Source organism: Stegodyphus dumicola, chromosome 5 (assembly GCF_044657685.1).
Source record: "Stegodyphus dumicola isolate Sdum_Otavi_A_Nest chromosome 5, ASM4465768v1".
Taxonomy (NCBI): domain Eukaryota; kingdom Metazoa; phylum Arthropoda; class Arachnida; order Araneae; family Eresidae; genus Stegodyphus; species Stegodyphus dumicola.
Window position 1 is genome coordinate 183,615,562 of NC_140772.1, and position 27,508 is coordinate 183,643,069.

The 27,508-nt window shown below is 34.7% G+C and overlaps 1 protein-coding gene across 1 annotated transcript in view; it reads right to left on the bottom strand.

Annotated features, from left to right (window-relative positions):
* Positions 1 to 8,495: 8,495 nt before the first annotated feature.
* Positions 8,496 to 27,508, bottom strand: part of LOC118181235 (homeobox protein Nkx-2.3-like) — a 73,727-nt gene continuing 54,714 nt past the window's right edge. The window contains exon 3 of the mRNA XM_085817447.1: positions 8,496 to 13,094. Coding sequence (XP_085673573.1) covers positions 12,409 to 13,094 — 686 coding nt within the window. The 3' untranslated portion in view covers positions 8,496 to 12,408. The remainder of the gene's footprint in view (positions 13,095 to 27,508) is intronic.

Sequence of the window (27,508 nt, forward strand, 5' to 3'; positions counted from 1 at the left end):
AAGTTGGGGAATTGTGAAACTAAAACATTTTCGAACGTCACACAAAACAATAACATCATTACCAATTTTCATATTATTCATTAATTTTTGAAGATTGCGGATTTTAGTATTATATTTATCGATAAACGTTTGAAAATGTAAGTTCGCGCAGTATAGAAAAGAGTGCATCTTCTCTACTTTAAGCCCACTATCGGCCGAACTGAACACTAGTAGTTCAACCCGGTTTCTCATTTCAGACATTGGACTAGCTGCATAGGCGTTCTCGTGACTTTTCCCATGTGTAATGTGAGTACGAGCCAATTCATCTCAAAAAGTAGTTCTTTAGGCAGATAGCCCTTACGAAGGCAGATAGCCTTATTGAAACAACCTAACCAAACCTAACCTCTACTTTGAACATTTTAATCATTTGATAATGCCTGCATCAAACTGATACATGATTATGTACGATCTACAATTTCATTAAATTTTCTATAATACCGAAGCAAGAGAAAAACTTTTTAAGAAACGGAAACCCAGCGTAGCATTTCCTAAGATGAAGCATTAAGATTTTCTAAGAATAACTCACCATCTCTTAACACAGAACAAATCGCCGTTTATTTAGGTTACTAATGGGAATGATAAATTTACTTTTAAATATTTTGTTGATAAGATGAACGGTTATACTTTCTTTTATCTGTTACGTTTTCGACAGACATGCCAAGTTATCTCCGTGATATTTCTTTTTATCTTAAGGCTTCGATTGACATGGTGGGTTTTCACCAGTTTTTATTTCGTCTGCAACGATATACGCAAGATTTGTTTAAAAAAAAAGAGTTCCTTAAATGGAATACTTTAATTAAAATCCATAAATATTTGAAACTCGCCCCTAATAGTTATTTGCGTATTACGTCTTTTACATTATTGAAAATTGTATCAAAATTTATCGATGTACTTTTGAATGTATGTTCTTATATTTCCGTTGTAACTTAAACATGGATATTAACGAACATAGTTATTTAAACCAACGATTTATTATAACTGCACTATTGCAGTGGTTCTAACTGATATAGTTTTTGGGTAGATGAAAACGGAAGGCTTTTGAATAAAATTATCTATGAAATGTATTTTTTTTTTTTACCTGTTTATATCTCTTTAAATTTTTATATGACTAGTTTGCCCAATTAATATAATAGCATCTATTTTTTTTTAATTCTCAAGCTAGGTCTACAGGTCATATTTTAGGTTATAAATCAGAGTCATAATGCTAATAAACAGGTGAAGAAGTTGAATATAAAATTTAACACAAATAAATAAAAAAATATCACTGATTGTAATTTCTTTGGAGCTCAGTTCGAACTTAAAGTATTGCTCTTATGGTGAACACAGTCAGGGCCTGCTTAAGTATAAGCTACACAAGCTATAGCTTAGGTGCCCAACTTTCTTTGCCCCCCCCAGAAAAAATTAAAATACGTTATAAATAATATTAAAATATATTATAAAAGACTTATAAAGGGTCACATATCTCAAATAGCTTAGGGCCTTATCAAGTCTAAATCTGGCTCTGAACACAATAGAAGCTGCACTTCTTCAAGTGGAAGCTGCAGTGCTTAGCAGTAAAATATAGGTAAAGCTCGAAACAGACCTTTTTCGCCCCTGCGACAGGACAGGAGTGGACGTTCTGACATTCAGGACATTACAATACAGGAAAATTTTGGAAGCTTTTACAAAACCCAAATTGAGGCAATCAACAAGAGAAAAATGTCGGCCTCCAGAGGTTGAAATTTATAGTTATCATGGACCTAATAAAGACTATATGAGGTTTATCTATCTATTTTAACTAATAGTTAATTTTAACTTGGAAGACTTTGCTATCACTCTCTTTTCATCCACGCTTTCCATGCCAGAATGTAAATAAGAAAGCGAACGTTAATTCAGATTGAAGTACAAAGAAGTGCCATTTAAGAAAGAGTTTCGGAAGTTAGTGTTAGAGCGTGCTTGCCTATTTCAGGCCCTGTAGCGTTAGGCCCACCAGCGGCCGAGCGGTAAAGTCTCTGAACACTGGTAGCTCCGTCCGAGGTTCGAATCCCGCGAACGAGCTGGCTGCATGGTTGTTTTCGTGGTTTTCCTCATGTGTAACGCGTATACGAGCCAGTTTCCCTTAGAAAGTCGTCCACGAAGGCATCCCTCCCCTTAGGCAGAGGCAGATAGCCCTAGTGTGCTTTGCCATAATTAAATACACCACCACCTGGCCATGTAGTGTCGTGATTATTAGCGATTTGATTCTATGGCGCTGAGTGCTTCTAGACACTTAGCTTGTCTCGCCATTTTTCTACAAATCAGAGCCCTTTCTGCGCGTTAAATTATTTTATGAGCACTTAGAGATTAATCTATCACATTTGAATTTGTTCAACGTTACGTATTTATGTTAAGCTAGAAGTGCTTGGCTTGTGTAAACAGAAGTTGGGTAATTGCTAATTTTTGTGTTCGAATAAAAGGGCATTTTACACCCTTCTTTTGACTTTGTCTGTCTGCAGTTTTACGAAAAAAGAAAAAGAAAAGGGGGGGGGGAATTATTCCTCTGCAGTTTTTCTAGAGTTCACCGTTATATGTTCCCAACGAAGGTGAAACTCCACAACTATTTTGCTTTAAAACACTACATGTACTAATTTATTCTGAATTTTGATGATCTTCGAATTTGTCCTTCGTATTCAAAACTGCATTCTCATGGAATTTAAAAAAGTACTATGAACGAGGGTTCAGTATTCTGTCTTTTGAAACTGAGAATTTAATTTCATTTAAAAGATACTGGAATATTGTATTGTTTGAAGTATTTAAAAAGAAAAGGACTAATTTGAAAATGATGGCTTCCCTCACAGAGACCTGAAGATGATGAAAGTCTACACAGTTTCTTATATATGATGTGAATGATGTGAGAAGGTAACCAAGAGAATTAGCAATACCTTTCAAAATATTAAATTAGTTTACTGAAGGAATGGAGCAGGAATGAATTGCAAAATGAAATAAAGTGCGGAATGACCGCAAATTTACGTTATATGGATAAGCAAAGCCAGCGTGTAAAGTTAAGAAAACAGCTAATGGTTTACAAAAAATTATCATCTGAGGTTGTTATCAGTTACTGTTATCAGCACGTCCAAAAAAAATGAAGACAATTCTTGACTTCAGCTTTAAAAATAAACTGTATATTTTCTTTTAAAGTATTCAGTACAGAAAGAAAATATGAGATGTCAACGGCAGGATTTTGTGGGGTGGGACTGGAATGGGTTTTTGAAGTTTCGCAAAACACACGAGGTGTTTCTACTTAAGGGAAGATATACGTTCGGGAGGACTTTCTTAAAGAAACTGACATGTATTCATGTTACACAAGGTGAAAATCTCAAATCCATTCACCAAGACTGAAATCTGAGTAGGAATTACCAGTGTTCAGCAATCTTATCGTTAGACCGCTGGTGTGCATTTTTGAGTTGGAATTTTTTGGATTATGGCAAAGCAAATTTGAATTATCTCCCTAAATGAATGGGTGTCTTTGAGAAAGACTTTCTCAAAAAAAAAAAAAATAAAATGTCTCATATTCACGTTACTCGTGGAAGAAACCATGAAAACGCTCATGCAGTCAACTCGTACAACGGGATTTAAATTCAGGAAGAACTACCACTGTTCAATGGTCTTATCACCTTGGCCACTGGTGGTCTAGTCATAACTATTCTATCCCGAGAGAGAAAATTATCATCAGCATACCGTGTTCAAAAGCGTAAATTAAACATTTGTAAAATCGTACGTTCAAGACAGTGCATAAACTATCACAAAGGATGGATCAAAGTTCACTACCCATAGCCCAAAGCCTTTCTTTTGCTATTAAAACTTCTCACTGGAAAGAAAACTCGTCTGTTTGACACAAGTTTTGGTTAAGCGCTGCAGTTCTTGTATTTTAAAATCAGTACAATGGGGATTCAGGAAGGCTGTTACATAAACATGCAAGCACATCAGAATAAAAAAATTCTATACAGCTATTTCACATCGAAAGAAAGCATGAATTTGAGAATAAAGTTTAGTCACCAAATCATAGGTGTTTCACAGCAGGGTTTTCAAAATGATGAATGGCGAACTACTTTTCCTAATTAGAAAAATTCCCTACAGTTATAAATTGTCAGGTTTTCATCAAATTCAGTAACAATAACTAACCAGTAAGCAAAAGATTTTATTTCTGTTTGGAAAAAGAGCGCCGAAGTATGATAGCAACATTAAAACATGGGTTTTGAAGTTGATAGTTATTTTAAGTTGTACATAATGTAATTTCACCGTGCAAGAAATTTGAAAGCGTCGTCTTATAGAAACATCGAGATAACGTTTTCTGAATTAAATGCGACGAGAAATGTTTTCCCAGGTAGAAGCAATTGATATACATTTAACACGATAGGTGATATGACCCTTCAGCTTCTGATTCTCAAAAACTCGGTCACCAAAATTTTCAGTTGAAGATCGTTGTACAAGCCAGTTAATTATTGGCATACATTGAACAGTAAAAAAGGAGAATGTTATCTCCTATTGAGCCATGATCTTTCTCTTAACAACTAGTAAGAACACTGCAGCTTTTGGTGAATGTAAAAGGTTTTACGAAGTCTGGGTTTGGCGAAGTAAGCGTTTGTAGATGCACTCAGTCGTAATGGACTTTGACGAGCTATAGCTATGGCTGCTAACTGCTTATGGTTTTATAATGGCACTCACTGTTCTAGGAACTTTCAACTTTATGAAAAACTTTTTTGCAGTCCTTATGGATTTGGAAATCGAGAGTAATTAGTGTGAAAATTTAAAAGGCAGATGTGTCCCGACATTCTCTCACAGCTCTTCTAATCTTTCTTTGCCATGAAGAAGTCAGTGCATCAAAGAAATTATCCGTGAATGCGGGAGAAGGTATCATTTAATTATGTGTGTGTATATATAAGATGACAGCTCACTACACGGAAATTTTGAAACGATATATAGAAGTTTTCCTTAATGCGCGTTATTGAAATTTCATTCAAACCTATTAGTGTAAAAAAGTGCATTATTTTTGGAAGTTGAGCAGGTGCTTTGTATGTTCAACCATGAAATCGATTGTAAGATATGAATATACAAAATATCCACGATAATGTACAGAATGCACCGAGCAGCTTTATTTCTATACTGTGCAGATATAATAAAAATTAAGAGAGAATGTTGTCCTTCATGACAAACTTTTTCTGCACCTCAAAACAGTAACACATGCCTATACTAAGTGTTTATGTGAGTATCGTTTGCTTCATTTTATTGTTGCAAACAGCGTAAATTCCTTTTGTTTTTCTTCTTTTAGTTTTGAACTTTATGTGTGGCAACAAGATAATTGATTGATAGAATTGTGTTTTGTGACAGCCATGTAGAGTGGCTCGCTTATTTTGTATCAATTATTTTGCATCGCTGACAAGTGTAATTTAATAAAAGTGTAGGAATACAGTCCATTTGTTGATTGATTATAGTTTGTGAAACATATTAAGTTTAGTGCTGAAAAATAAACTGTCTCACATGCCATCTGTCAATGTGACTGAAGGAACTATAATTTAGGTCTGGTTCAGGTATGGCAGTTAAAGACGTTCCTATTAGGAAATGACCAGGTGTTAATGCAGTTAAAATAGTTTCAATTTTCTTTACATAATTAGTAACACTCCTGCGTAAGACCGCTCTTTTTGTTTTAAAAGTTATAAGTTCACTCATAATTGATCAATTCAAAAACAGAAATTGTTCTTAAATCACTTAACACTATTATTAAAATGAAATCGAATTCTATGTTGTATTACAACATTGTTCTTAAAATTTAACAACAAATTAAACGAATTTTTGTTCTAAATCCACTTACCTCACAAAGTGGATAATTTTCACAAACCATCTGCATATTTGCGTTGTTAGAATACACTTAGAACAGTCACTATCTTCACTAGCTCTCCGGCTAGACTTTTGACCAACATCATGCGTCCTAAGAGTAGATGCAACTTTTCTAACATCATTTTTAAAGACGGATTCATGTAATTCATATTTCATGCTGTTTTCTGACATATTATAACCCAACTATATTAAAACTTCAGGAAGCAGAACAGTTAGGGAAAAAGAGAATTATTAATATCAGAAAACATATACATCCAAATTTTCATGTTTACTATTCAATAAAAAAATTCAGATTATTATGATTAAAAGTGTACGAATTTTAAGTTCATTATGTAAATACTAAGCTTGTCTACTGAAATAGCCTCTAAAGGATAGATCATTATGTGCATGGAATCGCCAGATCGATCATTTGACATAAATCTCCATAAGCATAGATAGATGGTTTTCGGAAGTGCTCTGGAACAGACTGAGTTCGTCCATAAACGTTCGATAGGGTCAGAGGAGGAAACATCATTAAATAGCATATTAATCACAGGAAGTTTTAACAAATTATGATCATGCAAAAAATAATATAAAATGTCTTTTAAAGGATCTTATCTCCTAGTACCATAAATACAATATAGTTATAAGGAAGTATCGCCTCCTTGTATGTGGTTTCATGGTGTATCTCGTAACACGTCTGGTTAGAAGTCAGAAGATCTATGGTGCGAATCCCGGAGAGGATACACTTGATTTCTCCCATTTCCTAGCTTGAGATACTTCAAAGTCTGTCTAGTGGTGCCCGATTAAAATGTGGTAGCAGACTTAAATACCGCAGCTGAATTTTGAAGTTTCTGCTCTATAGTATACGAAATAACTCTACGTAATTCATTATAAAGATAAAATTATGTTGACTGTTTCAAATGTTTTATTAACATTTTATTCAAAGAAAAAAATTTGAAGAAAAGCTCAAAGAATTACTGTGTACTATTTAAGGAAGCATATTACACCTTCAGCTTATTGTGAAACTCAGGTTTAGCTGGTTTTATATGTCAGACATTTTAACTGGAAATGTTTGTTAAGGATTCAAGTATCATTCAGTTTATTTGTATGGAAAATTTAAGTTAACATTCAAGTATAATTAAGTTCACCTTCAGTGTTTAGGAAGCACATTTAAAATTATTTAGCGCAAAATCGTACACTCGCAAATTCCGAGTGAAAATCTTATTTGGAATTTTTTTTTATCGAGTCTAGTTGATATTCTTAATCGATACAAAAACTGAACTTTTCTTAGATGACATTTATGTGCATGTGGTGATATAAATAGGTTGTTTAATCAATTATGACAAAAAAAAACATTTGAATATTGCTTTCCTAAGGGATGTAATGCCGATGTTAAGGACAATGTAATAGAAACTGGCCCATATTCATTCTACACAGGGACAACTACATGTATTCAATCAGTTGCGCTGCTGGAAGCAAAACCTGGGACTGTTTATGAACTGGAGCTCAAAATTAAAGTTGCAAATACAATTTATATAACATCTTGAAAATTAATTGGATTGTTGCGAGGAAATTATGAACACAATATAAAACAGCTTATAGAGTATTGTATAACAAAATAAACGGAAAAGGGAATATTATGCAATAAGCAAATGAAACCAAAAGCAGCCAAAACATGACACGTCATATTTTCAGAAAAACTAGGATAGTGAGGAAAATAACCACACGCAAAGGTCTAACCACAGTTGCAAATAAAGTATATTGATCAAACATAAGTTACTTTGAAATATAACAACAAATTCTGTTCTTCTAAGCGAGAGTTTTGATTTTTGGAGAGCCGTGGGAGGGTGCTGACGTCGTACAGCGGCTCTCCCTAATAGAGCATTTCAGACATACTTTACAATGCACCATGAATTAAAGTAGTATATACAACCCTTATGTACCCTTAATGTGCTTTGTTTTAATCAATTAACCTAATATGCGAGAACTGGATAATCGATAAAAGATTTGTCAGGTCTGAGTTCTTGGACCCTAGAGACCACGATTACTTACTGTTTCTGGAGAAAATGTTAGAGCTAAACTGTTAAACTCAGTGGCGCAACAGCCCTTGTGGGCCAAGGCCAGCAGTGACCCGAAATCTGCTTTCTTGATCGTGGGTCCCGGGTTGCGTAAGCACATGCCCTAAACAAGTGGTCAGCTTATCACAGGACCCCCAGTGTTTAGTCCCCAAGCGAACTTGGTACTCATTTTATCGACCCAAGGCATGGAAATCAAGGGATGAAAAGCTGAGTCTACCTTGCCCAGCCCGGTCATCGAACCCCGGACTTTGCTGCTGCGGGATGCGCTAAATGTTAGAACATTATCAATAATTTTCTAAACAAACATTTAAAGTTGTTATGTTGAATGATTTCAAATTTTTGTTTTGAACTGAGAATGTTAGAATTCATTAAGGTAATAACTGCAAAGAAAAAAAATACAAGTAGCACAGCAAAATCTCCATATGATTCAGTAAAATCTATTTCCCTGCTAAGAGAAGTGAAATATTTTTTGCTTTAGTGCATTCATTTAGTGTAATTTAAAAAATTTTTAAATTGGAAACTCTTAAATAACAAAACAATGAGATCTTTCTGACTTTTTTTATTTATACCTAAAAAAGAAAAACAAAAATATTGCAAACAAGATTCTCAACAAACCAAACTGTAGCACAGCTACTGGCCTTTTATTAACACATAAACATTGCACATATAGTATTTATGAAAAAAATCCAGAATTCTACAGAATTTGCATAGTAACCATATACATGCAGATCACTACTTAGAATAATACGTTGAGCTTTCTTTCATTATCTACAATTTTACCTTCCGAGATCATTATAATTTTTCTTTTGTATTTAGAAAAGTGACATCTAGTAGTAATATTTCTTTGACAAGTAAATTTCGTATAAGGAACACATGATTTAAAAAATTATTAATATAAAATAATTTTCGGTTGTTTCACATTAATATCTTACTTCAAAAGCATAATAAGTTTTCAACTTTAAAAGTTTTATTGCAATTAGAGTGATTCCAAATGCAATCTTGGAAATTGGTTACTCTCTCTTTCGAACAAAAGGCATGATTTGTTAGTTGGATATAAAATTCATTGCTGTTGTTGTGACTTATCTCACTTGTCTGGCAATAATACCAGAACAAGCCTATAAAATTCGTCGTGGCAAGGAGTGCCAGATTGGCATGTCGTTGGCAAAAGCCTTGAGCACCATACAGGGTACAGTACGACTTTGCTCATGTCTGCCCTCAATTTTGATGGAAAGCACCCTGGAAAGAAGGTGGGTCCGAGGCGTTCCATCCCTCTTCCCTACCACCAACCTCTCTAGAGGACCTTCGGCTCGCCGCACATTTACAGTGTTCCCAGGCTGCACACACAGTATACATCTGCAAACATCCATGCCTTCTCCTGGATTCGAAACCGGGCCTTTGGTACGCCAGTCAGAGCCAGTAACCACTATAACGGTTGGGCTTCATAAAATTCGTTCACTATGTCAGTGATGGCGAACCAAAGGACATGCGTGTTACATATTACATGCTAGCGTTGGTGAAGATAATAATTACTTTCCCCACCGCCATTTGAGTTCATTTTCAGCTCATTTCCCTGGACGAACTATTGAATATATTTATTTAACATAGCAGTTCTAAAACAGCGTCGTATATGAATATATGTATTTATATAAATATTATTATATTTATTATCTATACGAATATATGTATTTATATAAATATTATTATATTTATTATCTATATAAATATATTTATTTAACATCGCAGTTTTAAAACATCGTCGTAGAAAATACAACAGTTCAAAAAACTGACAGTTTTAAAACACTTGTCGTGTAAAATATCACGGTTAAAAATTAAGTACCTACAAATCATCACGAGATGATAACATCGCAGACAAACTGATATTTAATTTTACGATTCTAATCTAGACAAACTCATGCAGTTAGTTACTCAGTTTCCTTTTTCTGATCTTTTTCAAACACATGCAAAACTAAAAATGCAATAAAAGAGTTAATTAAATCAATTTTAGCTACATAAGTTTAAAATTCTATTAACGGCTTATACGTAGCTGCCTTAAATTCTGCATGTTTTCCGATTTCGAATGCTTAAGTTTCCTTCTTGTTTTTTTTCCAAAAAAAAGTTTTCTAATTTATTCAAAAATAGAAAATAAAGAGGTAAACATATTCCTCATTCCTTCTTGCACTCACATATTGTATTACATGCGAACATGCATTTAAAACTTTTAAAGTGTAAAAACAAGTGTTCGCGATGCAATAATGCAATATTGTAATAATGTAATAATGATGCATCATGCAATAATTTGTGGGTGCTTTATTTTTCACCATTAAATTTTATAGTTATATTTTAAAGCTGCGATTTTTTGGAGCTGCTACGTTTTCTTTTCTCCCTCGATAGTTTTTTCGATGTTTTCCTCTTGCGTTGTTTTCTCTGCGCTGTGTTTCGTCCGCGATGTTTTCGGCCTATACTAAAGTATTTATAGTTTTATTCTATTGGAATTCGACGACAAATAATTAACTGATATGTACTGAATCAAATTTAAGGTATTTCTTTTTGGTACTCCTCCCCTCCCCAACTGAAAATTAACCGCGCAAATATATATTTAGCGAAGGCTGACTGAATCGCCGTTGAGCCCAAGTTTGAATTTTAGATAAGGCGGATGTTTTTGCGGAAGGGGCGCATTTAGAAATCTGTTGATGTATAAAAACCCCTCTCCAGAGTTTGATGGTAAAAGGAAAAGGATCCTCGCCTGTAGCTTACCTAGATCAAAACTGGAATGAAACTCAGGCAGATAGGCAGATAGCTCTTGCGTACTTTACTTGAACTAAATAATTACGATCTAATCAATTCAAGATTACTTTTAAAAGAGGATACTTTTAAATGCAATTATCATTATGCATATTGATTTCTCTACTGCAAACTGCTGATTTTTCGTTTATTATCTCTATTTCCGCTTCTCTTATAATAGCTGTTTTTAAATGCATGTCTTGTATGAAAGTGTTCTTCATAATGAAACAGTTTTAAGAATAAATCTGTTTTTTTTTTCTTATTACTTTCTCATTATTATTGCTGTTATTATTACACATATGCTTGAGTTTGGTATTTCACTTGCATTTGGCAGTACCACACTCATGCACAACAGCACAGAAGACAGAATCGTATAAAAATATAAATACATATGTGAAAATTGTTTCCCTTTTGTTTTAGAGAGGAAAGAGAGGTAACCAGAAACCAGATTTATGTTTAGCCGCTTTCCATAATTTTGGCAAGCTTAGAGCGAAAGGTTCGCCAGTTATAACTAAATTTTAAAGAAAGAAATAAATATGATACATAAATGAAAAATTATTTTATAAATCTTTTTTATCTTTTTTATTAATTAATATATACAATGAATAAAAATAAAATCTTTGGCAAAAGAACTGACTCGAAGCAAAATAAAATTTTAGCTAAAATTAATTTCATATATCTTTGGTTAGCAACAATACACATTATATTAAATAGTAACTTAAAAAAATGAGTTCACATACTTCCTGCCGGATACTGCCGAAAGATAAAATAAATGCAATCTGTAAAATTTAATTAAATAATTATTAAAAAGTAAGATTTCTTGCTATTAAATATTTATGTTAAATTAGTTAATACTACATTCATGATGAATGTAAGTAAATTACATTCTTTAATTTAATCAACTGAAACGGTTGTATTCATATAATTCTGGAAAATGAAATAATTCCGATTAATCAAATGAAACGGTTGTATTCATATAATTCTGGAAAATGAAATAATTCCGATAAGTAAGTTCATCGCCTTCATACATCTGTCTTTTGGAATAAAAAGTATGCAGCAGTTTTGCTAGTGAATAATTTTCACAGTAGATCTAACAGTCCTTTGTAATGTGATTTCATTTCTAGAATAAGGCATTGCTCAAGAAGTTTGTTTTTTTTCTTTCTTTGATCACACTTACAACTCAACAGGTACTTGTACTGCTTTTATCACTGTTCTGTATGCAAGAGTACTTTCTTACACGCACTACACGGTACCGTACATTACACAAATTGTACTTCAAAATGATGAATACCGACTAATGATGAAATCCAAACATTTGTATGTGACCAGCACTACGGAAACTGAAGTGAAACAGTTTGAATGACTTATCCACGGTGTAGATACATATCTATTTGTCTACTAGTAATTTTTTCTGTGCGCTAAACAGATGTTAAACATTTGTATCATTCATAGAAGTCCTCTAAAAACACCTGAGTAGAAATCATACAAACATACAAAAGAAATGCGCAGGATGCGTAAAGGTTGTTGATGCTACGCATTTCAGCTAAAACAATGGATATCTGGTAAAGAATTCAGTGAAATTTACTACTTCCTATATTTTGTAAATAATCAGACTTTCATCAACGAACTTCTGCAATGAAGATATTCGATTTGAACGGAGTTTGGCATTTGGTATTTACCATCCTGGAAGTCCAGGGGACGAATGCATTTGTTGAAGATTGTTATAAACACTTCCTCCATTTGTGACAGGAGCGTTCGATCCTGTTTGCTGGATGTTGTTCATTTGTGAATGTGTATAAGGTCCAACGGATGTCGGGTATGAGGATACAGTGGTAGCCACAGATGCAGCTGTAGGAGATGAATAGTAACCAGGTGTTCCACCGGTTGGTACTGCTGAGTATGCAGGGCACGGTTTGCCATCTCGAACTAACACAGGTACAGCCACTCTCCGTGCTTGGTGAAGATTGGCAGCTGTTAGCTCCAAAGTTTTGTCTTGGCGTTGCCTTTTAGATTTATATCGCCGGTTCTGAAACCAGATCTTGACTTGGGTTGAAGTTAATTTAAGAACATTCGCCAGTTGTTCTCTCTCCGGGGCTGATAGATACCGTTGTTGTTTGAATCGCCTTTCCAGTTCGTATACCTGAGCTTGTGAAAAGAGAACACGCGGTTTCCTCCGGGTGCGCTGACGAGCCGGCTGGGATTGTGTGACGGCAGTTGTGGTTTCGGACTTGATGTTGGTGCTGGTAGCAGGAGTTGTGAGCACACGATTGTTTGGAGTTTCATTCGACTGCTGACCCACGTTGTGCTGGTTACTCGCAGTTGTATTGGCAGGATAACTGCTTGTTTGTAAGATGATGGGTTCTAGAAAGAAAAAAAAATGGATACAATTATTACTGAGGAATTTAAAAATATATTTGGCAACAAAATTGGAAAATTTAGAGAAACATTTGAATAATTTAGTCTCTGATATTCTTAGATATTTCGATTGAATGATGATACAAGTATGAAAATTGAAATGACTTTAAAAGTAAGTATTTCCGAACATTAGCGGAAATATGCATGTAAAATTATGACCACAGTGTCGCTGCTGTATATGGTGCTTTGCAATTTTTTTATGCAAAATAGTTTTCTTTTGCAGAACTAGTGATGCGCTATTGATGGAAAAAGCCTTTTTAAAAATTTCTGTACCACTTCTTAATACTGTAAGGAACAGAAACAGGAATCTTTTTTTCATTGTTGTATCATATTTTGATACCTATGCTAAAATGACAAAATCCCTTCCTTTGAAATATGCATTGTTAATATGCAGTATACAGCATACTTTATGACGATTTTATGTAATGTTGACAGCGTTTTTATTGAATTTAAACAACACTGTATTAAACGTATTTATCTACTTCAGTATCTCGTTAAGGTAACAACAACATTATGGGCATTCCCCATTCCGTGAACTCAATCACACTATAGGTCCATCCCCCTCTTTGGGGTACATCGTAGAGGCTCAACATCTACTATTACCCCTCCAGAGGAGCGGCGCACCACCTGGAAATACTTTAATCTCCAGGCAGCACTGATCGTCAATTGCTACCTGCCAGTCGCATGGGCTAGCCCGTCGCAGAAGGCCGTTACCCAGCAAACCGGGAGGAACACTTCCGGCTACGGATCCAACCGCTAAGAACAGCCAGACCCCGAGGCCGGCCAATAAGTGACCTTTCCCAGGACTTTCAGAACCACTAAGTTCAAAAATTTTATACCCCCGTGGCCGAGACTGCCTAGATACAGATCCTAGCCAGTAGCTTCGCAGAGTTCTCTACGTCGACGGGTACAGTTCGCTTTTTGCTGCTCGGTGCAATCTCTATCGCTTCCAAATTCCGCCACGCGAAGCCACCCAAATGTTGCCGCATCTGAATTCTGCCTTCGGTGCGGTGGCTCTAAGCGTCGAATGTGTATATATCGTTCGAGACATCAGTTTTAATTTCAAGTAGGAATTTCATCCTTGAGTCAATCTTCAGTTTTTGCTAGACGTATGATACACGAGAAAGAATAATTTCTCAAAATTACATTACATCGTATTTTATTATCTCCTCTAACAGGCAAGTAGCTTCGATGTGTAACGATCCGCTCTTTCAAAAGTGTGGAAACGTAATGAAAAAATCTGCATGTATGAAATATAATGTAAACAAAATAGCCTGACTCCCATATTGAAAATTATTTAAATGAAGAATTATTATTAATTTACAACAGTTGAAAATATTTAATTATTTAAGTTACTCATTGTTGATTACTTAAGTGAAAAGCTTGATCTCATATTAATGACATAGACTGTTTAGCTAAAATGTAGTTTACAGAAATAAATTTTCAGTTAAAAGTACATATAGTATTAACACTTATTTAAAACTACATAATACGTATTTATGAATTTGTTTCGCATGTGCAGACTTGTTCTGGGAAGAAGGAAACATATTAATGTAAATTGTCGGCAGCAAAATTGTTAGTGTTTGTATCAGATTGCTAATTTGTCACAAAATGTTTCAATATATCGAGGAAATGCACCTTCATTCCCAAATTTTTCTCTTTATTTCATCTAAATCTATTATCCTAATTATTGCACAGGATTTATCCCACATAATGCCTTACTGCTAATTTATATAGTTAAATGACTAGATATATCCTGTTATGAGAAATTATCCTTATTTACGCATTTTGTTCCTGTTTATAAAATTATGTATCTCACTAGCATTTTTCTGCAAATAAATTCATTAAAAAAAAGGACAAACTTAGAAACATTAAAACAAATGCAATACAATAATTTACTAACTTTTTACTCCATCTATTTCTTGAGTTAAAGCGCATGCGAAATGTAAAAATATTAAAGTGATTTTGATGGGAATTAAATAAACATTTAAACAAAAGTATGCCTTTCGGACGAAGTTTCGCATAAATATGACAAAAGAAAGAATTCAAGATTGATTAATGTTAATATCCTGGTTTAACATAAAGGGAGATCTTCAAATATTTTGGAGAGTTACGTACCACACCGACATTTAAAAAGAATTACTGGGTTTGTTTTATCTTATCTTAGTTCTTGATAACTAATAAATATTAAAAAAAAAATAAAAAAAAAAAAAAAAACGAATTGAGACCAAAAATATGCAATACAAATATAACACCATATATAAGTTAAATGCTCCACAGAAAAAAGAATTCGCAAATTAAAAAAACTGAAAATTGGTTTAAAAATATACTGTTCTGAAAAACATATCTTTCATTCGAAAAATAATCTTGTCTTCTTTGTTTGCTTGTTTAACTGAATACGGCAAAATGCAGGAACTGGTTAAGGAGAGAGATGGCTTTTATAAGACAATCAGAGTTTTTGCAGGTGTTTAAGTAATAATAAACTTGCTTCAATCCTTTTTTTTTTCAAAACATTCAGTAACTTTAAGTTATAGAATGTGTAATATTGTAGCTAATTTAGTAGTCCATGAGGGCTAGAATACTTATGACTTGTGTAGCGAAGTATCGTAGAGTTCACGCACATTTCCAAAAAAGGTTAAATTACCCTTTATTCCAACTCAAGAAGATTCACAGATAGAACCTTTTCGAGCTTACAGTAAGCCTCCACTTGGGCTTTAACTTAAGATAGAAAGTAAGAAACTAATCCAATGCTAACTAAACTAACACCAGTCGAAGCTTTACAGAAATAACTAGCAGAGTTGACCACCCTCCGACTGGCTAGGGTTTTTGCTAAAAAAGCACAAATTTTCCAAAACTACTACTATAAGAAAAAATTATTTTCTTCATTTTAATGTAAAAATTCTCCTGTATTTATACCTGGATTTGTGTGCTTTTAATGTATTGCTTTAATTTCTTTTAACATATTTTAATTTGCACGTATATATACGTTCTTACAAAGATCACAAAAAATATTCTACGCCGTATATACACGGCCTTGCCAGTTAGAGGGTTAAAGATCATTGGTGAGTACTAGGAGGCACGTAACAATGTAGCCGAGAAGTCGTTAAGATTAAGTTTAAAAGAAACGACGTGGCCAGAAGACAGAATACGCTTTACAGGGAACCTCTACAGCTCTTCTACTCAAGTGATGAAGACTTCAACTTAAAAACTGTTTTTCTCTCATTTACATTAAACGCGATCCTGAAAACTCATTCTAATAAGGAATCGTAGGTGGGAAACAAGAGAGTAAAGGAAAGTTTGCTCCAAAATAAAAAATAACTATTAAGAAATAAAAATAAACCCTTACAAATGATAATCCTACAATTGGAATAATTAATTTTTTTTATTCACAAGTTTACCGTCAATGATGTCAATAACTAACAAATATTTAAGCTCTTGCCTACTTTCGAAAAACATTGTCCCGCATTAATTTTACGAATTAATAAAGAGTAATATAATTAATTATACGAGGATAATTTGCTGTTTAACAGATGAAAACTTGCATCGAAAAAATTCTGCATACATTTTCCTGCGTTATTCATAGGTAAAAGCGTGATTAGAAAACGCCTTGATAAACCAACAATAAAAATTAACATCTTAAAATAGCGCTGTTCTATTTTTATTATATTGTTTTTTTTCTAATTAAAAAAAAAAAAAAAAAAAAAGTCTCTATCTTTGGGTTTAAGTTCCAAATTATGTCTCGTTTTGACAGTAATCGTATCCGTGCATTTAACGACTCTAGAGGTGGAAAAAAAAAAGCTACGGCATTTCGATTTAAAAAAGTGTATTTCATCTCATTTAATATACCATCCAGATGCGACTCGTCATGATATTTAGATAGATAGTGTGGCCATAAATTAATCGAAAAAACTTCTGCGAGGAAGTGGTTGTGGCAAGGGGATCAAGGCATTTAAAAAATGGTCTGTTCTGAAACTCAGCAGAGGTCTAGCAGCTACGCAAAAAGGGATGTTGAAGCACGTGACACTGTTGAGGGTCAACGAGTAACTCAGTCGTATTCTTTAAAAGGGGGGGGGATGTTTATGTCGCTACCGTCCGATTTTTTTGTGTGTACCCGTAATGCAACGATGAGGTTTCGCCGGTCCCTATTCATTTGCAAAGATTTTAATTGGCTTTAGTAATAATGACTGGAGTTTCATTTGACGGTTGGGTTCCTAGTCCAAGCATATCAAGATTCTTAAATGTCACTAGAAGTTGCCAGTACATTTGAAAGAGCATGTTTAACGTTTTTACTTTTGTGTCATCTTCCAACTAATATTGTGTTGCACATTTTTTACGTTTGTGTTACAGTAATCAATTTTACTTATATAACATCTTAAATTTATCTTGACTTCTTCAGTACAAAAAATACAACATTTATATATAAATGCGTTCCTTATTAAAAATGCAACACGGTAGGATCAATTTGACAATAAGTATGGCAGATTCTTTCTTTTAGATTAGGTACTGCATTGTAAATCAACAATTTCCTTTACGTTTAATTTATGCGACCTCACATACGAAAACAAGTAATTTCACGTCAGAAATCCCACAGCATTCTCTTAGCGATCTATTGTATTTGGAATCGTTTAGAAAGACAATACGAGATTTCGTTTTAATTTGAAAGAATATTCCATTTGATGTTAATATTTACAGAACCTGAAATTTCTAATCATAAATGAACCCAGTTAAGGAATTCATATTGTTACGAATTTTGTATATATTTAAGTAATGTTAGTGAAATTATATATGACACTGTAATATGTGACACTGTAATATCTTTTGCATTAGGTAGCATAAAAAGCCTGAAGAGAACGCTGCTCTGCCGAAAAAATAAGATTACAGGGTCACGTCTATTTAACATTAAGGAAAAATGACTATCTTGATAAACTGGAGAGATGTATGTCACCAAGCTGGTCATTAGTTTGGCGACTTATTTTTGTGACCAAATTTGGCGAGAAATTTGACATTGTTTCCTGGTCCCTGTATAACTGTTATTGGTACTGTAATTAATTCCTATATGTAACTGTAATAGCACTCCTATATGTAACTATAACCGCATTCCTATATGTAACTGCTGTAATTTAGTTACAACAAATAATGCAATAACATATCTTCTAACAGCACATGGACTCTTCATTTCATATATTTTTCGTTTCGGCTTGTATCATACAGACAACTGCATATGTGGATTAACAGGAACAATAGGCCATTACCTGTTTGAATGTACAATCACTGAAGACCTCCACTTCCATCCTTTCACAAGTGAAAATGCCCAAGGATAATTCAAACAACTACTCAGAAGTAAACTTCTCCGCAATAAACTTCAAAATTTATTGGAATGTCTCACAGAAAATTGTGATAATCTAAAGCAGCGGTCGTCTACCCTTAGAACTTCACGGACCACTTCATATATGATTTTATATTTGGCAGACGACTAATATGAATTAATCCTCTGGCTGATCATCCCGCGATTTGCATGGGCAACTCAAAATGTAGCGGGCATATGCTTCTCTTCCTTTATTGAGGTGTCTATTCTGTTTTTTTCCCCGTTTAACCATTGAAATAAATTATATAAGTATTAGGTGTTTAGTTAACGTTTTGGCCAACAGATATTGTTAGTTGTTCACTAAATTGGGGCATTTGAAGGCACGTGGTATTAGCGCTCAAACTTCACTTTTTGCCGCTTTCTTCTTACAGAAATAGCTGCTAGAAAACGTTCAGCGATTATCTTGATTATTTAATTAAATTATTGAATTATTGATTAAATTAATAATTAGATTGATTATTAATTACATTTATTGAATCTGGTGCAAAGACTGTGACGTTTGAACTCTATCATACTAAACTGCATTTTTAAGGTATTTTTCCTCAGAGCTTTATATTTAAATTTTATACATTTTACTTTTTTATATTATGCAATAAATAGAAATTAACTGTAATTCGACTGAAATTTATTTAAAAAAAGATTTTTTTTTGTAATAACGTCTGAAACTGGTTTTTCTGGCAACTTAGTTTCTCATGATAAAAATCTATATAAAAAATATTTTTTCAATTCTCCTATATTTATTTATGTATATAGATTTAAAATATGAAAAAAAAAGCCCGCAATTTTGGAAGCGATTTCGGTCCACAAATTGAGCAGTCAGGGGGTTAAAGAAAAGGTAAATACATTTATACAAATAATAATCATCAAACTACACGTATTTCGTTCACATTGAAAAATTATATGAAAAGTATAATAATCTTTCCTTCTTGTACAGAAAGCTTTACATTTCCATATCACCGAAAAGGAACTTCACAAAAAGCAAGAACAAATCGGCAAGCGCAAAGCAATATCAATGAATTGAAAGTGTTATGCCGCCAATTTTTAATTATTGTAAACATAATAATCATAGCTTACTCAGCAATGGCGCCATCGATCAACAGTTAGACAAAAAAAAAAACGGAAACTTCCAGTGATGCAATTATAAACAAGAATGCAGGTGGTTCTCAAAAATCCATCAAATTGCCTACTGACACGGAGAAAAACTGTGTTATTAACGTCTACAACAGTATATGTTTGAAATTCTAAAGGAATAAGAATTCCAATTCTCCCTATTATTGATAACAGCAGCATATCTATGGATGCCAAATCTCACTTTCAAATATCGCTAAATACACCTGCAAAAGTAACTAAAAATTCGCTAAATTCAGAAGGAATTTCGCTAAAAGTTAAAAAAAAAAAGTATAATCCATATTCCATAATAGGTTTTCACGTGCCACCAGTGGCCGTGGACCACCAGTGGCCTGATCTAAAGGGAGCATAAATTAAGGCATCACAATTCCACATCAGCATTATTTCGACATAATTAGCATCACTTCAAGGCAGAACAGCTTCAATTAAGGAAAATGAAACTTACTCCAAACTAACTATAAACTTTGTCAGAGCTTTATCATAACTTACTTCAGACTAACTATTAACTTCAACAGATAAATAAACTTTAACAGACTTATGAACTGTGAACTTTAATGAATAGTGAACTATTTATGAATAGGGAACTATTTATGAATTACGAACTATTTATCCATTGTGAACTATTATTACATGTCAACAAATCATCAAAATCCAATATTATTTATTATGTATATGACCAAAATTTTGTATCTAACACTTTATTTGTATTCTACATTATGCATTCTATATTCTGTGTACGAACCGTCAAAATTTCTGTTAATATTTATACGAATTCTGTCAATGTATGTCAAGTATATGTTAAAATTATGCATACATCAAAATAAAATTTTTATTGTAATATAAAATTTAAATAAACGTGGTCCCACTGAGTGAGCAATAAAGCTGAAAATCTTCATGGCGGCACAGCTGCTTACCCAGTGGTCTCCTTGTAACCGCACCCGGTCCTTATATGCAACTTTAACCGTATATGCCTTCCAGAAATTTCGAGAAATGGGAGGTACTAGAGATTTCTCGACGGCTGAGAAAAAGCTATATAAGACGGACAGAGAATCAATTTCGACTCTGTTCAGCAGATGTAAATCCTTCATGTATTTGAGAAAGCGTATCAGCGTCGAGTCAGCAGATGTAAATCCTTCATGTATTTGAGAAAGCGTATCAGCGTCGAGGTTGGAAAATCTAAGCAAAATTGGCTGAATGGGATGCCCTTTCGTCGCTGAATAAAATGCATTAAAATATTGAATAAATCATGTACTATCTTATTAAAGTATAAAATTACTGTCAGTGCTGCTACCCCTTTGAAACTTAAAAGGGCCTTTCATTCCTAGCGCTTCCCTGAGTATTTCAGATACCTTCCTCCGAATGTAGCAGTATTGTTCACTTTGAGAAACACTGATCTAACATGCTCTTTTGCATCGAAACAAGAGTCATAAGGTTGTATAAATAGTGCTTTCACGCGGGATTTGTGATAACTTAAAAATTTGGGCCAATCGGTTATCGACTTACGGAAGTTCTTCCTAGCAAAAAGAACCACTAGTTTCTCGCTTCTGCATAGTATTTTTAACTTCTGCATAATATTAAGTTCTCCGCATAGTATTTTTAACTAACTTTCTAATTCTGGCACCTTCTAATTTTAAATCCATATTTTCTTTTTCAAAAAAGAGGTGAAGTTATTTGTTCTTGGCGTCTTCCCAATCCTTCCTTTATTAATATTTAAGGGAAGAGTGAAGAAAAAGCAGAAGAATGGGAAAATTTACTGTTATTCGAATCCTGGGGGGGGGGAAAGCGCAGAAAGGAAACTTTTTTTAAACCCTTAAATTTTACCCCCTTTTATTTTAAGATTCAATTAACATAGATTTAGAATAGTGTTTTGGCAATTTTAATCTTGAGGTCCAAAGCAGCAACATTATATTCATAAATATAGGTTTCCTTATGTAACTGCGGCCTTCCAGCGGCAGAGTGGCAAAGTCGCTGAACAGGCATTTTTCTCCGTTCTCTAGTAATATATTCTTTACAAGAAGAGAGTCTTCTAAATCGTGTAAAGTCCGTCTCTCTATTTATCCCTGGGTTATTTACTGAAAACTTCCGTCAGCCAGCCATTATCGGCGGCGAAATCTTCTTCGCTATTTGGAGGCTCCCTTTCGCAAAGTAAGACTATAGTAGTACATTTTAAGTTCTGTTCTATTTTTTCTTCCTCTTTTACGCATGCCTACCTGGGGTAACTAGAAACATGCTCGACACATATTCGGGAGGTTGGGAGTTCGAATCCCGGTTTTCATGTTCTGGTTCAATCACTGAACATTTTTCATGTTCCTATACGGATAAAAGGCCCGCCAGCGGCCGAACGCTGGTGGTTCGGTACGAATTTGGAATCAGGCAAAGGGGCTGGTCGCTTGGGCGTTTTCATGGTTTTCCCCATGTGTAACGTGTATACGAGCCAGTTTTCCTTAAGAAATCCTCCATGAAGGCATCTCCTCTTTAAGCAGATATCTCTTATATGCTTTGCCATAATCGAGTACACCAAACCTTATACAACTGCAATTTAATTATCTGAATCGTAGTAAATGGAAACTTCCACTCCTAACATATCGTTTTTCCTTCTTTCTAAATACGAGTATAAGATTACATAAACTTTTTCATATTTTTGTTGATTTAAATAGTAAAAATGCTGTAATACAGAGCGATGCATATATTTTTAAGATGCTATTAAAAATACATCGAGGAATGTAAATTTCGAGGAATGTACGCGACATGTGGATTGGTCTATGTTCGACAATATGTAACCTAACAAATATATAAATATTTTTGGAAGAGTATTAACAGCACTGTATACAGCTTCTGAATAGTGTGTTTTGTGTGTAACTTTACTATCTTATTGCTTATTCCAATTAAAATAAAAGACTGCAGTTTAATTGTAGCTGAACTGAATAATTATAGTATTTTCCGTCACTACGGTGTGGTGTAGTGATTAGCAGTCTAGCTAACAAGTGGAAGATTTGTGGTTCGAATACTTGACTTTTCATGTGTGATGATCCTATAATACTTAATAGTCTGTACAATGACGCTTTATATTAAGCACAGTGGACAATAATTCGTCACAACCTCGGTTTGGGCGACTGCGACTGAGGCTTATGTCGTCCTTAAAATGGGAGAAAATGATAGGAAGCATCGCTTCGCCCTGTGCGTGCTTTCGTGATGTGAGTGGTTAGTACGCCCAGGTAGAAAATGGAAGATCCGTGATTCAAACCCCGATGAAGTCATAGATAGTTTTTCACGTTTCGTACTTCCACAAAAGCTAAGCTTCTCTATAGCTTATAAATTCTGTTTTAGAGTGTAGGGTTTATATTTATTTTAACTAACATTTATTTTAAGTTTAAACTATCTTTCCTGTCAAGCCTTACTTTCCCCTGGAACTGCCAATGCCAGAATATGTAAATTTGAGTAGAACGCGCAAGCATTCAAATTATCAGCGGAAGTAGTATGATTTAAATAGAAGGAAACGAGTTCGGTGAGAGAGTTATTCTTACTTAGCGAGCGCGGAGGTAGAAATCGAGAATTGAAGAACCCCGCGTTGCGGCCTATGTGCTTGGCGGGAAGTAGTTGCAATTGTTCCAATGAGCTTCAAGTCTGCTGAATTAGCTGCGGCATTTGTAAAACGCGGTGAGTTAGTTATTTTAGAGAGCCTCGTAGTTAGAAGCTTGTCTTTACTTTCTTTTTCAGGTTATTGTTTTTATTTGACTGCCTAGTGGGCACAGTCTGTAAGCGTCAAGAGGACGCCATTGTAATTTATTACGTTGAATAAAAAGGGACTTAAACCCTTTATAAGACTCTGTGGTTTATACAAGCTTTCACAGTCACCTCTAGGTTGCGTGCTAGTTAGAGGCGCGCAACGTTATATTGGCGCCCGAACACTTATCGAACCGAAATGGCCGAAAACTGGATGGAAGCCGCTGGACAACACCAAGAAATGACAACTCAGTTAGAAGGATTTGGATACCTGGTCCAGACTTTGAGAGCATCAATCAAGCCAAACGTCTATTTCGACGGAAAAAATTCGGTGTCCGTATTTTTAGAAGGTATAGAAAACCACTTTCAGCTCTATCCTGTGCCTGAAAGACAAAAAGTTGCTATTGCCACATCAGCACTAAGAGGACAGGCCGCGCTATGGTGGAAAAATATAGGCAAATTTCTTCTAGGTGAATTTGGAAGCCCGACGTATACATTTGAAAATTTCAAAAAATCGTTAGTAAAGGCCTTCCCCATAGTGAAAGATCGCGCACGGCTGGAAGCCGAGCTATATAGTTTTTATCAACGGGATACAGCACAATTGACGGACTTTATTTTACGAAAAATCAAGCTAACGGACATGCTGTATGGGAAAAAACCCGATGCGGAGATAATTGAAATAATATTACCAAGATTGTTACCCGCTGTCCAAGACTACTTTGAAATTAGAAACCCAACCACATTGCAGGAACTTTTCGAATTGGCGGTGAAATTTCAAAATCGCAGAATAGCGGAAAGAGCGAGAGGGGAAACATATTCTCAAAGTACCAGAAGGAAGGAGGAAACAAGAAATGGAAATCGCTCATATGGGGGAAAGAACTATCAAGCTAACGCATCGAAACTCGAAGGTCAAGGCCCAAAAAGAAAATTTGAAAATAAGCATCCGCGTACCCAGAAGACACAGATTGAAAGGAAAGCTTTAAACGACTAGAGGGGCCTGTGAAAGGGAGGGTCCAGACCCCGGAAGTTTTAGAAAAACCCTCAAATAGACATCTAAATACAGTCATCGTAAAAAACTCACAGCTACCAATTATACAAGTCCTGGTTGGCGATGTACCAGTAGAAGCCCTCATCGATACAGGAGCAGAAGGAAATTTCATGAGTGAAAAGTTCTTCAAAAAGAATTTTTATAGGATACTACTCTTTAAAACCAGAAATACGGAAATGATAGCGGCGCAAGGAAAAACATGTCACTGTATCGGGAAAGTATCATTAAACTTACAGATAAAAGAGGAAAATCTCAAAGTATTAATTTTTGTGGTGAAAGACCTCCAACACTCTCTTATTTTAGGTATGGACATTTAAGGGCCGCGAGGGCCAAATTAAATTTTCAAGATAGTTCCGTGGTGCTGGAGATGGACCAGAGGGTGGTGGAACCGGTGGAGACACCTGAATTGGACCTTAGCCATTTGAATGACCAGGAAAGTAAAGCAATACAGCAAGTGGTGAGTAATTTTTCTCATTTGTTTGCAGAAAAACCGGGAAACTGTCAGATCGTGACTCACAAGATTCAATTAAATGCCGAAAAACCTTGTAGGACTAAACCGTATCGCTATGATAAACAAAAAGACTTAATCATCGAAGAACACATTCAGGAGATGTTAAAGAATAAAATAATAACGCCCATAAATAGTGAGTACGCGAGTCCAGTCGTACTATGTAGGAAAAAGAACGAGTTTCCTCCTTCGGATAAAAGGGCTTGGAGGTTTGCTATCGACTATAGAAAACTAAATAGCATAACTAAATTTCCAGTTTACCCTTTGCCGGTTATAGACGAGATCATTAGACAGATCAAATCGACGAGATATATGTCTACTTTGGACTTAACGTCTGGCTACTATCAAATAGCTATGAGACCCGAAGATATACATAAAACCGCGTTTATAACAAAATCGGGCATTTTTACGCATGCCTTTTGGGTTGTGTGGGGCCCCATCAACATTCCAGAGAGCTATGGACATTGTTCTAAAGCCTGTACTAGGAAAATCAACTTTAATTTATCTAGATGATATAATTATAACGAGTAGTACGTTGGAACAACACATTAATGACCTCGAACAAGTTTTTAAATTATTAAAAGAGGCCGGTCTTACAATTAACGCCTCAAAATGCAAGTTCGCAACTAAAGAACTTAAATATCTCGGTTATAAAATTTCGCAAAAGGGTATAGAAACGCAAGATTCAAAAATAAAAGCTATTAAGAATTTCCCACCGCCCAACACCGCCAAGAAACTTTCGTCTTTCCTTGGACTATGTTCTTACTATCGATCTTTCATAAAAGATTTCGCTAATATTGTTGAAGCACTCTTAGTAATCAAAAGAAAAAAGAGTAAATTTACGTGGACAGCTGAAGCTAACACAGCTTTTGAAAGATTAAAAGAAGCGCTTATTAATGCCCCTGTTTTAAAATTCCCTGAGGGGAACGAAAACCTGGAAATTGCGGCAGATGCATCAGACTATGCGGTGGGTGCGATTCTTATGCAAAATAACCATCCGCTGGCATTTTTTAGTAAAACATTGACTCAAACACAAAGGAATTATACAGCTACAGAAAGAGAAACATTAGCCGTATTAATGGCTGTACACAAATTTCGAGTTTATTTCGGCAAATCGCCAGATCATGCGGCTGTTGGTAGACTTTACTCGGGAAAAAACCTAACGCCCAGGTTAATAAGATGGGCTTTAAAACTCCAAGAATATAATATCACAATAAAATATAAACCGGGTAAGGAAAACAATGTAGCTGACGCACTTTCTCGTATAAAACTGGACGATGAAGGTAATGAACTTAAATGCGCTGTGTTGACTTCAAAAATTTTAGATTCTAGAGATACGGTTATTACTGAACTGAAAGCTGATCCTGAATTTGGAAATATCTATGCTTATTTGAAAGACCCCGAAAGCTTTGAGCATACAGATATCGATGCGATAAGAAATAGAGCAAAAAACTATGAAATAATATATAATTTATTATTCTATACGAAAACAACAAACGAAAATCTTGAGTATAAGCCAGTCATCCCAGCCTCGCTTCGATTAAGCATTTTGAAGGAGTTGCACGAGAAAAAAACAGCGGGCCACCTCGGGGTCAGAAAGACTATAAAAAGGGTACGCGAGGCGGTATATTTCCCGCAATTATACAAAATAGTAACGGCGTATGTCAGGTCCTGCAATCAATGTCAGTTAATAAATGATATTAATTACAGCCCGGCCGGGTACTTAAATAGCATTCGCGCTACATTTCCGAATGAAATTTTAGGCATAGATCTCCTTGGTCCCTTCCCCCAGAGCGAGTTAAATAAAAATCGTTTTCTTTTAGTAATAGTAGATCATTTTTCAAAATGGATAGAAATTGTTCCACTTAAACGCGCGTCAGCCAAAACAGTCGCAGATGCATTCTTACACAGATACATTTTAAAATACGGTGCACCGATAAAAGTCATTAGCGATAAAGGAAAACAGTTCATTAGTCAAATATTTGAAAACATATGCAATGGACTTGGTATACGCCATATCAGAATGGTTCCGTATAGACCACAGGCTAACATAGCAGAAAGAGTTAATAAAAACATTGTAAAAATAATTCGCAGTTACGTTAGCACACATCACAAGCGCTGGGATGGCTACATAAATGAATTAGCTTATGCTTTAAGAACGGCACATCATGATACTACGGGAAAAACTCCAGCAGAATTATTTTTAGGCAGAAAGTTAATTACGCCTTTAGATAAATTATTCTTTGTGCAACAAAGAGAGCAGGAATTTAGACAACAAGACGTGCAAAAGTTGATTGATCAGGCGCTTAAAACCTCGGATACGGCAAGAAATAGACAGAAGTTATATTATGATAGAAAACACCGTGAAGCAGATTTTAAAGTTGGGGATAAAGTATTGAAACGGAAATTTTCTTTATCAAGTGCCCCAGACAATTTTATGGCAAAGCTAGCTCCAAAGTTTGAAGGCCCCTATGTAATTCAGGAAATCAAAGGAGTAGTCTTATATCTTAAAAACGAGAGAGGGGGAAATCTGTAAAGCAAGTCCCGACCAGGTGAAAAAATACTATAATCCAAATGATTTTGAAATC